General features: G+C 38.5%; 1 protein-coding gene across 7 annotated transcripts in view; it reads right to left on the bottom strand.

Moving 5' to 3' along the window:
- Window positions 1-12,872, bottom strand: part of LMO7 (LIM domain 7) — a 142,782-nt gene that overhangs the window by 28,136 nt on the left and 101,774 nt on the right. For 5 of the 7 annotated variants that reach the window (XM_068154102.1, XM_068154366.1, XM_068154540.1 and 2 more), the window contains 6 exons: window positions 12,049-12,078; window positions 9,632-9,749; window positions 8,219-8,361; window positions 6,780-7,218; window positions 5,823-6,143; window positions 3,181-3,295 (listed from right to left, as the gene is read on the bottom strand). In XM_068154102.1, coding sequence (XP_068010203.1) covers window positions 3,181-3,295; window positions 5,823-6,143; window positions 6,780-7,218; window positions 8,219-8,361; window positions 9,632-9,749; window positions 12,049-12,078 — 1,166 coding nt within the window. The remainder of the gene's footprint in view (window positions 1-3,180; window positions 3,296-5,822; window positions 6,144-6,779; window positions 7,219-8,218; window positions 8,362-9,631; window positions 9,750-12,048; window positions 12,079-12,872) is intronic. The other 2 variants (XM_068154184.1, XM_068154457.1) reach the window with 2 other exon arrangements.

Raw genomic sequence — 12,872 nt, 5'->3', positions numbered from 1 at the left:
GGAAAAAGTGAGCATTATCTTCTTTTATATGTAATAAATCGGCCTCACACAAAACATGTTATAAGCTTAATTGTTATGATTGAGAACACTTTCAAGAAGCTAACCCAATTTTGCTGGCCAAGTAGTTGTCTTAATTTTTCAAAGGAAAAACGTGTGTAGAATACTGAGTCATTCAGAAGTAGTTAAAAGATAAATACAAGTTATCACCTGGGGAAAATTAAAATCAAATCATATAGCTAGTTAGGATGGTGAGTATATCAGGGCTATCAGAAAGTCTTCAAAGACAGTATTTCTGAGCTCACAGGAGAGAAAATGGTAACTGGAAGCAGCTGGCATGGACTTCAACCCTCAGACATGCTTGATCGACATGGTTGTCTTCAGTGATTAAATGACTACATCTATGGATGAAGGGAGAGTGGTGGATACCATTAACCTTGTATTTACAAGACTTTTGACATGATCTTCCTCAGTATCCTGGTGTCAAAGTTGGGACAGTACTGTCTACAGGGCAGAAAGACAAGATGGGTGTAGTCAAGCTCTACGGGTAGCAGTTAATAGTTCATACTCAACCTGGAGGGGGTGACAAGTGGACCTCCTTATGGACCCATCCTGCCACCTATCCCCTCCAACATGTCTAGCAATAACTAGGAGAAGAAACAACCCTGGCAGTTGCGGAGCTATATGAACACTAGCAGGACAGGCAGATCAAGGGAAGTGACTATCCCCTTGTCACTTGTTATGCCTTATCAACATGACATCAGGAAACTGAGGCAAGTTCACAGGAGGCTATCAGAAGGGTCAAGGCTGGAACACTTGCCCTGAGAAGAGGCTGAGGGATAGGGGCTTGTTCAGCTTAGAGAAGAGAAGCTGCACGGGGATGTAACAGCAGTCCTCCCAATACCTACCAGAAGGTCACTGAGAAGACAACTCTGCTCTATATTGAAACTTACCGAAGAACACCACAGCACAGTGGTTATAAAACTGAGGCAAAGTTTGAGCTGACTGGGTATGTGCAGAAATTTTCTCTGAGAGGATAATCATTCAATGCCCAGAGAGACTGTGCAGTTTCCATTCTTGGAGGGTCTCAAACCCACCTGAGTAAGGCCCTAGACAATCTGATGTGAATTCAGTCTTCACGTTATTTTGAGCAGCGGTTTAGTTTAGATGGTGTTGCAAGCCGTAGAATGAAATCATAGAATGCTTTGGGTTGGAAAGGATCTTTAAAGATCACATGGTCCAACTCCTCTGCAGTGCAGGCCATCTTCAAGTGCAGCAGGTTGCTCAGAACCCTGTCCAACATGACCTGAAGTGTTTACAGGGATAGGGCTTCTATAACCTATGGGCAACCTGTGCTGGTGGTTTGCTACCATCAGTGGAAAAAATGTCTTCCTTCTATCTAGTCTTAAACTCCCTCTTTTAATTTAAAATCACCCCCTGTACTATTGCGATAGGCCATGATAAAAAGTCTGTCCCAACCTTTCTGACTGGCCCCTTTAAGTACTGAAAGATCACAACAAGGTCCCACCAAAGCGCCTCTCTTTTCCAGGCTGAACACCCTCAACTCCCTCAAGCCTGTCCTCACAGAAGAGGTGTTACAACTCTCTGATCAGTCCTCCTTTGGCCCTGCTTTAACAGGTCCCTATCTTTTCTGTGCTGTCCTTTCCAAGCTGAATTATCCCATAACTTCCAAAGTAGGAAACCCAGCATTCAGAAGTGCCTAGCTGAAGTCACATCTCAGTCTTTCAACTTGTTCACTCCTTTAAAGGAGGGTATAACTACTGATCAAGGATACTTCATGAGCCAGTTGTTGGGGGGGGGGGGGGGGGGGGGGGAACCCACTTAAAACAGGCTATAAATGAGAACACCAAGATGCAGAGTCCACAATCAATTCAATCTTTATACTTTGCACTCTTCTTTGTGAGAATGCTAATAAAGTATAACCAAGATAAGAGAAACAAGGCCTTCACATTCTCCTTGCCTACAGAGTTTGGAATAGAGTCCACGTGGACTTTTTGAATGACCAGCAGGCACATTTGCCAAAGAGACAGTCCTCTGACTCCTCAAGTAACAAAATTAAAACAGAAGTCCAACAGCAGGGAAAAGAAATGGAAAGTTACTCTTTATGCCAAGCAAATATTAATGGTTACAATCTAATTATGAGAAGTACCCAGTTATAGGTGAAGAGAGCTCTAACAAACAACAACAAAAAATGCGTAAAAATCAAGGCTGCTCAGTAAGTGCTGTTAAATAGATTCCCTGCCTGGCCCCAGCAAGCAAAATGAAGGGCTAACTAAAAGCAAAGTTTCCAACTATTTCTCCATTCTCAGGATGATCTCGTGTTAGCTGTATGAAAGGGCACAATTCAATATTCCCTGAGTATTATGTCAATGGGAAAGATCACTGTTCAGAATAAAAACAAATTACAGATGATTTGCTTGGGGTTTTTTGTTGTGGGGTTTTTTAGGGGTTTTTTAGCATTTTTTTTTAATTAAAGAAATTCAGCTTGCTGTCTGCAGGAGACTATTAAAGCTTAGAAAGAAAAGTTGTGTGCTTCATTTCAAGACAAAAATCTGTTTGCTTTTTCTCAGTATTAAGACATCTGTGGGGAAAAAGAACCCACCAAAACCAAAACAAAACCAACAAAACAAACAACCAACCCACAAGATAAACTGCACTGGAAACCAACCTAGAAGTTTCAGCTGCTTAAAAATATTAACTGCCTGCAGCATTTAATATGAATAGGACAGAGAAAACTGAAATAAAAACACTATCTCCTAAGTAAGCTTCCTCTGCATGTGTTTACAAACCATATGAGGTGAAATCTTGTAAACTTTGCTGAAAACAGTCTGGTTATTGGAAGTCTGCATGTGCCCCTTACTACCATTCTATGAGGGGCTTGGTGAATGCTTGGCTAATCGTATTTATGCCTTTTCAGCAGTTAAAGTGTCCTTGATTAGGAAAAATGGGGGTTTGGTATTTCTGAATTCAACTTGTTTCAAGAGATGAGGATTCAGAGAAATACATTAGCAAACCGAACACCTGATGTTTCAATTCTTCAGCTGATTTTAAATAGATAAATACATAAAATTTGCAGCATTTATAACAACCAATGCCTTATTTTAGAAGGCTCTGTAAATTAAACACAGGAACACAAAACTTGGGGACTTCATGCATATTTACCTTCTTCAACTGTCTGCACAAAGGCCCCTGAAGTACTCCAATTTGTTGTGAACCCAAAGCTGCGACTGTGGCCAGGTCTCTGGTTTATACTGATTCTCATTTCACTGTACTGTTCCTGAAAAATAAAACATGACACTACAGTATCTGGTGTCACAGGAATCTAAATGAGGGAAAGTTTATCCTCCAAATAAGTAAGGCTGCTCACTGTGCACTTTAATCATCTATTATTAGCATCACAGACAAAGGAAAGAGCACTGAAGGCAGTTAAGTACCTAATTTGGTGGGTTTTTTTTATTCAAACGGGCACCTTTTCTGTTGACATTTGTATTCTCCCTGTACATATAATTAGCTGTGTATTTGTTTTAATGTTTCCTAACATGATGCTACAAAATGTAAGAAATCTGAGTAAACTAGAACCCTAAATGGGTGATCACAGTGCTGGCAATCTGTGGAATGCACTTCCTTCTGAGAGAATGTCACTGAGATGTGAAAAAGCTACATAAGAGTAGTTTCACATAAAAAACAGCTGCTAAACAGCAACTAGCCACTCTTTTGTTTTTCTTGCCCATCCTACAGCAGGCATCACCAGTTTCCTTTATTTATTTTTTTCCCCAAATGCTGTTAAGAGATAAATTTCAGCCACGTATGCATGGAGGAGACCCTGCATCTTATATGCGTGCACTGAAGGTACACCTACAGTTTACTTGCCTAGCAAATCAGCCTTCCTAGAGGATGGGATTAATTTTCCCTAACTTTAAATATTTAAAAGTCTAGGTATCTAAGTCAATTTCCCAGTGCTCCTACATTGGTTGGATGCAATAGGCAGCTGCAAGGGAGCACTGAAGAGTCAGATGTAGTTAGCCAGAATCTCCTGTCAGCATGCAGCCTGGGGAGGCTTCAGCCGTACCTAAGTGCTAGGTGCAGAAGACAGTAACATTGCAAGGCAACATCCTGAGGTTTCACTTCATGCTACAGTAATGTTCCTAGCACAACACTCCCAGTAACAGCCCAGGGCAGAAAATAAGCTCTTTCTTCTAACCACAATGACTAGCTTGCCAGTGCTCCCATACAAACCAAGTAATCAGGTGAGTAACAGTACATTAAGTGAATCTATTAACAGGCAGGTTAGCAAGCTGGGCTACAGTACACACAAAACTTAGAGTGTGCTCCTGAAAATTATTGTTATAATTGTTTTTATTTCTTCCACCCCATCCCAGCTCTTCTCTCCAAATCTAGCACTGAGTAATTTGACTTCAGACACCGAACTTCATAATTTGGACAGGTTGTCTCTAAAGCACAAACCTGGTGTTTCTGCCCTAATGATGGCAATGATTTACAAACATGCCAAACAGAACTCACATTCCTTAAGTCATTGCTTGGCTTGAGGCACAATACAAGCTTCTTTTTAATTTTTAATTTTAAACCCAAACACATTACCCATTTGCAGGAACAACAACTTATCATCTTGTGACTGATGTCAGGGCAGGGGGGTGAGGGCAAATTAAAAATGAAAACTAAAAATGACTTTGTTTTCATTCAGCTTCTTTAAAGTGATAGAAAGAACCCATATCTATGTTTTCACTGACTAAAACAGCAATTCCTCTGCCTGGTTTTGCTATAATGTAGGAAATAAGGAATGTGATCTCCTTCCTTACACAACAGTCAAAGTTTCAAAACTTATGATAATTTCATTGCAACAGCCAAGTGGTACCAGGAGTATTAAACTGAAAGTTGTTCATTTTCCACAAGTGATTACAAAGCAGAATTGTTCCAGGTGACTGAATTTATAGAAAGCTGGTGTGGGAAGTGATTTCCTAAATCAGCATACAAGGTCTTATGATCCTCACCCAAAATAAACAGCACAATTAACTTTTACAGCACAAGAGGAATGCAGAGAATTAATCTCTAATCTGTCAAGGGGTATGAACGATATCATTAGGTATTACAGAAAGGTACCAACAATTAAAGCTATTGCTGGTTGCTTTTCACATGAAGCATGAACAATTGGAGGAAACAGCACTTGGAGACATACATTCCAAAATAAATAACATTTTAAGACCCAGTTCTTGGATAAGCACAAACAGATAGCGATTTGCTTTCAAATTCATTAATGTGAACATTACTTAGGTTAATTTCAAGTAAGTAACTGATTTGAAAGCACGGAAGGGCTCAAGCCAGAACAGATGGAAAAAAGGATAGCATGATAGTAATGTTTGAGGCTGGCCTTTGAAAAGCTGATCTTCATTTTCCACCACCAGTTTAAAAGTGCAAATGAATGCTACAGGCAGCTCAGATCATTCATCTAACTGACAGTCTTGATTATGCACACAATGTGCTAATTTGGAGAATAACAAAAATTTTGCACGCTCCAAACAACATTTAGAATAAGTCTTTTTAATTAGAATGAAAAATAAAATTAAGCACAGGGCACAAAGGATAAGGAAAAAATGTAGCAAAACCACCAATTATTTTCTTTCCAAATATTCTCTTTCCCCTGAATTAAATCAAAGGAAACAGTAGATCTCTGAGCTTTTTTCTCACTCCCCAAAAAATACTTGCATGAGATGTAATTTTTTTTCCTTGTCTTTTACTCTGCTGTAGCATTCAGTTACACTAAGTAATTATATTCTTTCCACACTTACCAGGGATTTTGAATCCTCAGGCTCTGGCAGAGTCACATTTTCTGCAGAGGATGCAAGTGAAAGAGAATCAGGTGGAGAGCAATACTCTGGTTTAAGAATACTGCTTCCAGAATCTTGGTCTTGGGATTTTACAGGTAATGCCAAACTAGGAGGAGGTGTTGACTGAACACCTTCTTTTTCCTCCTCCTCACCTCTGTTTCTGAACGCACCAGTGGAGAGAGGGTGTGCAGAGTCTGGTTGTGAAAATGAGACGCTAGTGAACAAAGTTTGGGTTCTTTTAGCTTTTTCTACTTCTCCATTGTATTTCTGGGTATCATCCATCTAGAACAAAAAAACCACCCCAAGCAGTTTGGTGAATATGTGCTTTTGAATAAAGAAAAAAAAAAAAGTCTAATCTTTTGGCAAATCTAAATATTTAACAACAACAACCTTCTTCATTTCATGCAAATAGTCTAGACATTTAAGGATAAACTTGTTAAAATCATCTGCTTAGAATTATTTACATTCTTGACACTTAAAACAAACCAAACCACTGAGTTTCAATGCTTTACTGAGCAAGGAAAACTTTAGGTTAGCACAAAATTTCAATTTCAAGTCAGTAGAGCAAAGGAAACATATCACCTGAAATATTTGTCTTCAACACTTAATTATGTTAACTTAGCTTCAGAAAATTACATCTGACAAAGGCAAGTTTGCAGATAAGCAACACTAAGGAGACTTACTACAGGTAATAAAAAGATTACTCTACCAAACATATTTATCAGTCTTATTTCTAGGAGTTCCTTTAAGTACAGAAACATGAGTAAACATCTAAAGCCATGACAGAAATGCATGCTCTATTAACACAGCTTTCAGGCAGTATACAATTTTAAACAAAACCAACAAAGGTTAAAATTCTATTGTTCCCCCAGCTATCCCCCAATATTTACAAAGTACAGGAATGAAGTGGAATTTTACCGTGAATGACCGTGGAAGTGATGAGATTCCTCTAGAGTGGACACCAAAAGGTCTTGGTGTAACCACGGATGTTAACCTAGAGGTATCAGTTTTCGGGTAACTTCTGGGGAGAGAAGCTGAAACCTGAGCTGACCCAGTTTGAGCATTCACCGAGTAGCGAGTAGACAAAAGAGCCGAGCTCTGCTCCTCTGCCAGGCTCTTTGATGGAGCAGGAGCTTCACGAGCAGCAGAGCTCTCTGGCAGGTTCTCTGTGCGTGGTTGTACAGTACGTGCACTGTTGTCCTTCGTGTTGTAAAAGGTATCTTCTTCCAGAATGTAATCTTTTGCCGCTGACTGCGTGGAAGGGGTTTTTTCTTCGCTAAACACATCATCATTCAGCGAATACGTCCACCTGCGGTCATGTTTTCTCTGCTCGTAGGAGTCCTGATCCCTGTCTTCCCTATGGGCACAGAGCATGTTAAAAAACCAAAGTGATCTGACAAAAAGGCAAGACCTAAGTCTTTCAAATACTGAATGTTCAAAGCAGAGCATAAACTGAAAAAACTCATCTCTAGTAAGAGAAAGTGAATAGCATCCTCTAAAAAAATTTGTTATTTTAATATACTTTAAAATCTACCACCATCTCCCCATTTCAATACTCCCATATTATTCAGGCACACTAATATCACATTAGCAGGTTGACACCACGACAGAAATCTTTTTGTCCAGAACATGATACAGATTTTCAGGTTATATACTCTGCGAAATTCAGATTTCATTGAAGAATAAATGGGCAGAAGGTAATCCCATAACACTATATGAACTGTATAGCTCTGCTGATGTCTCTGCTCTCTGAAGCTGCTATACCAAACATTAGATAACAAAATAAGATGGGTGTCCTGAAATTCAGATTTTTTTTTCCCTGATATTCATTTCTCTGTCAGAAAGAAACAATCACCACAGAAATAATTTTTGCCACATCATTTGAAAGATTCTGCATATTCAATACAATTAGCATGCATATTTTTATTCAAGAGACTGATTTTTTTACCACACAAATAAATAATCTAGAAACTCAAAACATTCAGTGGTAGAGGAAAGAAATAGTTAAGCTGATCCAAGAATTAAAAGGCAATTATCCAGTTCAATACTATTGCTTCAACCTTTACAAAGCAGATGCATATACTGACTTCTCAATGTGGACAGCAGAGTAAACCATCATTTATAGAGCAGAATTGTCCAACATTCTGTGAAAACAATTTGTTAGGAGACCATGTTCTGTCCTGCAATTGTCTAGATTGCCACACTATAATTTGCACTAAGAATTTTTGCACTAAGAATTGTTGAGATCTCTTCAGAATGAATTGCAACTTGCCAATAAAAGCCACTCAAGAATTTGAGGAAATAAAAATGCTCAGATTTAAGTTCTTAAACATATTACTCCTGTTAGGGTTCATTACCTCTCCTGCTGCATTTCTTTCAGTGACTTGGTACTCCTTTCAGACACTTCAGAGGCTCTCCTTTCTATTTCCTCTCTCTCTTCCTTTTTCTTTTGCAATTCAGAAGTGAAGGTCTTCCTGCGATTCTTCCATTTTGCTAGATCCTGCAAGAATAATATGAATGCACACAACCAGATTTTCTTAAGACTTTGTACATCTACAGAGGCATCCCATCACATGCTACCTACAGCCCAGCTTCTGCTTGCACATCTGCAATAAGGCCACATTTTCATGCCTTTCCCTAAATAATAAAGGGGTCCTCATATTTCAGTAAGGGTCACAAGCTCACTGCCTGTTAAAGTTCATTTTAATTACTGCACTATAAGTGGAAAAAAGTTTTATCCTTCTTTTCCCCTTGCCATCATCAACTTCATCCGAGAATCCTCCACCCAATGTCATATAGTTGGAAACTGGAGCAAAGAAATAGAGATGACACTTCTTTTAGACTTTGGGATATTATTCTTTTCCAAATCACTATTATATTAGACTGATAGATTAGCCTGAGAATAATCATGCCCTAAATTCCAAATTGAAAATATATACCTCTATATTTTCTTTATTTCTGTAAACCCACAATGTGAACTGGCAACATTCTCCATGAAATACCAGAGGTGGGTTAAGAATCAGAGAATCATAGAATCAATAAGGTTGGAAAAGACCTCAAAGATCATCAAGTCCAACCTGTCACCCAAGACCTCATGACTACTAAACCATGGCACTAAGTACCATGTCCAATCCCCTCTTGAATACCTCCACTGAATATCAAAACTGAGATGCATTAAACAGACAACTATGGACCTCTTGCTTGGTTCTTAGTTTAATTTTCTGGTTGGTAGTTGTTGCAAACACAGATTTTAATTTAAAAATAAATAAAGGCCTTCAGATTGCCTGATGATGCCATGCAAAGCTACCACATCAGTTTACAAGCTGGATTTTAAACACAATTACTGAGGGAAAGGTACCTAAAGAATTAGCACAAGGAAATACTACTTCCCTCTTTTCTCCCAGAGGATCAAATATTCAAAGGTTCCAATTGTTTCACCAAAAGGTATTGATAAATTTCAGATAATACATGAAAGTGTTCCCTGACTTTTCTTTATGTCCACAGAAATCAAGCCTGAAGGCTTTATTACAATACATACAAGTCTTATCCTGAAGCATTAATCAGATACTTGGGATTTTAAAAATCATTTCAGTTCTGCATTAAACAGACATTGTCAAAATCACCGGTAGCTTTATAAGATGGATTGGTTTAGAACATGACCCCACAGATCACTGTGCACATGCCAAAACCTGTTTTCTAGGTACACTGAAGGTAGGCAGCATCCAGACCTTCAGCAGGACATGTGAAAAGGAATAAAAAGGAGTATTTACTTCTTGCCATTTTAGATCTTGTTCTTGTAGCTGCTCTTTTATCTTTTGTAGCTCTTCATAACGGATTTTGCGCAACGACTGAAGCTCATCTGCGCTGACATCATTCAGAGATTTACTCCTAGGAAGAAAAAGAATACTTGGCTGTATCACACCTTAGCTACCATTTATGGAAGTGAAGCCTTAGAGAGAGATTCATATTAGTACAGCTGAATGCTCTCCAGTGTTACTTCAAATAGAGCAGAAACACACAGGTAGCTGAACGAGCAAGGCTGGGGCATGCTCTACTGACAACCCTCCAGTGAGTAAATGCATGTTTGAGCAAACACAATCAGGTTAATGGAATAAGCAGCTCCACAGCAGATCCATGTTTATGACTCACATGGAGCTCCTCCTACCCACCTGCTACTTCTGCTTGTAAATTGTTATTCTCTTTTATTGACCTTTCTTTGATGTAAAAGGCATGTCCTCCCCTCCTAAAGTCTGAATTCCCATCCCTCCAGCATCAGCCCCAGCATCACTTCCTGGTCTGTCCTTCCTTGAGACAATCAAAATCAAGTCAGTTGTGCCCTTTTGAATGATAAGTTATTTACTGTTAACAGTCAGTTCACACATATCATGAGCCCCACTATTCTAATTCCCCCTCAAGCCTCCCTGATGCTTTCCATCTGAATTGAGAAGGCTAAGACATCTTCTCACTAATTTTTTCAACACAGCTATAAGTTCTGCCCCAAACTCCTACTGATCAGCTCACTTTTACTATGTTACTCAAAGCTCACTTTTCATGCCTCTTTTCACCTCTTCCCAATGCCATTATCTCCTTTATTTTTTCACAATGCAGTGATAAACATGGCAGGACTTTTACTTTAGATACAGGAGAGGAGGACTGCTTAATGCCAACCACAAGCCCCTGAGACATCAAGCACAATGCAGGTGTTTCATCATAAGGTACAATGCTGTAGCTCCAAAGGAAAGCTGGATTTCTGTTGTTTGCTTGGGTTTGGCTTTCTTGTTGTTGAGGTTTGGTCAGTTGGATGTTTTCCAAAAATACTTTTGTTTGCATTTATCCAAACAAACACCAGATTGACAGAGGGGTATAACCAATTTCTAACTGGACTTTAAAATGCAGCACTTCATGGATACAACAGAAAACCAGGTTAAAACCAAAACTCATTCAGCACACGACCTCCCTCTAATCTATTACATACCAAGAGAGCTCTGAACTAACAAACCAGACTCTCTCATTTCCTCTTAAGAGGCCCACCTCATTTTTCATTGGTAGCATACGACTTTGAACTTCGGCCTCTAGAAATAAAGGCTGGAGCATTAACTCATTATACCTGTTTGCTTATTTTCTGCATGGGAAGCATGCCAAATTTCACTAAAAAAATTAATCGTTTCCTGGTCACAACTGCTGAAGTTCTTTTCTTGTACAATTCTCTCTCCTCTCCTTTTTTTCCCCCCCCATGGTTAAGTTATATTACATATCAAAATGATTTAGGGTAACCAAGCTGTACATAAGTATATAAAATAATTTTAGATTCAGTCAAGATAATGTACATGACTATGGTTTCCATATCTTCCTGCAACAAAGTAGGAAAATCTAGACCTAAATACAACACACCCTAAGAAAGGTTATATTCCTACCAAGGAAGAAGATACCCGTTTCATTTCTAGTCTTAACTTCCAAAGTGATTTTACCCTCCTGAGTCTCCCACCCCTAGCATTTAACTTTTGAAACATTTTTGGTTTTTTTCTTCTGTAAGTGCTTATCAAGTAGTCATTTACCAGGTTTTGGCTCAGGGTGAAAACAAATATGTAAATAAATAACTATAAATTTAAAATATATATATATATAATATCATGAATAAACCAAATACTTAACATGTCATCACACTAAGTGGGAAAAACATACTTATTTTTTTCAGTTACACTACATCATAAGCAGGGCCTAAGTTCATATGGCACTAGCCAATACATTTATCACTGAGGATTCAATAATGTGGAGTATATAAAATAACCACAGAACATTCATCACTCCCATGATAAGCATCATGCCATTAATTACTTTCAGATTCTATCTATACCGCCTGTGAAATAAAATATCTACTTCCCTTTGTGTTTCTGAATGTTTTAAAGCCCAGTTTAAATACAGAACACCAAGTGCTTTACTCCGGCAGGAATGTATCAGAGCTGACTTTCAAAATGCCTGAGAACCACAACTCAGATACCCTAGGTGCCAGTCAGAACTTTTGCCAGGTGCGTAGGTTTTAGTCTTACATTCATTACACAAATTGCCCAAGCACAAACAACAAAGCAGCATGCACAAGTTGCTTTCAGCATGAGTTTCTAGCTACTGTGCATGCATGCAAATTTAAGTAAGAGGATAATGTAGCATTTCAAGCTTCTCTAAAACTTACCCTTGCTCATCAGAAAGCTTTTGAAATAGTCTGAGAAATCAGAAACCAAAAAAAGAAAAGATTCAGTGTCTTGATATTTGTAACAACATTAACACCATCAGTACACCAGCACTCTAAGTGAAGGGAAAACTGAAAGCTTAAGGACCAGCCAGCATGGAATAACACATTGCACATTTGATGCTAGTCAAAAAAAACCAAACAACCACCAACCCACAAAATGAAACAAAACCCAAAACCCTAACACATCAGGCCTTGCATGATGTGTAAGTTGGGCAGAAAACTGACAGAACAAGGTTATCTCACAAGGTTCCAAAGCTTGTGATTTACCAATACTGCACAAACAAGGCCTTGTATTAATTCTGCAACATTCATTCCAGTGATGCTGAATAGCACAATGCTCAAAAGATACTCCTTTCAAGAAATCAAAGTTAATACTAACTTGCATCCCAACAAGAAGCCTGACATTACAGAGGCTGTTTCCTTCCATTATTTCTGATACTGAAATCATACTTGGAACGGTTAAGAATAAAGTGCCTACATATAAGTTTAGCACTGAAGTGTGGAAGAAATTTAATCTACTGTGATTCAATAATATGTTTAGTATTCTTGAGCATGATTGTTTTATTCTATCAAGTTAAATCTTAAAATGTGAAATATTTTCAAACACTTCAGAAATAGCCCTCAGTGAAGTTTGCACTCTGTTAACAGTATTAAGCTTTAAAATTAAATGCAGCAACATCAAAGTATCAATCAGAACATGGAAGTGTCTTAGTCACAAAGTAATGATGCACAGCTGGGAGAACTGCAACTTGCAATGCCGTATT

Source organism: Melanerpes formicivorus, unplaced genomic scaffold (assembly GCF_026170545.1).
Source record: "Melanerpes formicivorus ecotype bairdi unplaced genomic scaffold, bMelFor1.0.p_v2 SCAF_1, whole genome shotgun sequence".
NCBI lineage: Eukaryota > Metazoa > Chordata > Aves > Piciformes > Picidae > Melanerpes > Melanerpes formicivorus.
The sequence above is the reverse complement of the archived record's forward strand: the minus strand, read 5'-3'. Positions and strand labels throughout refer to the sequence as shown.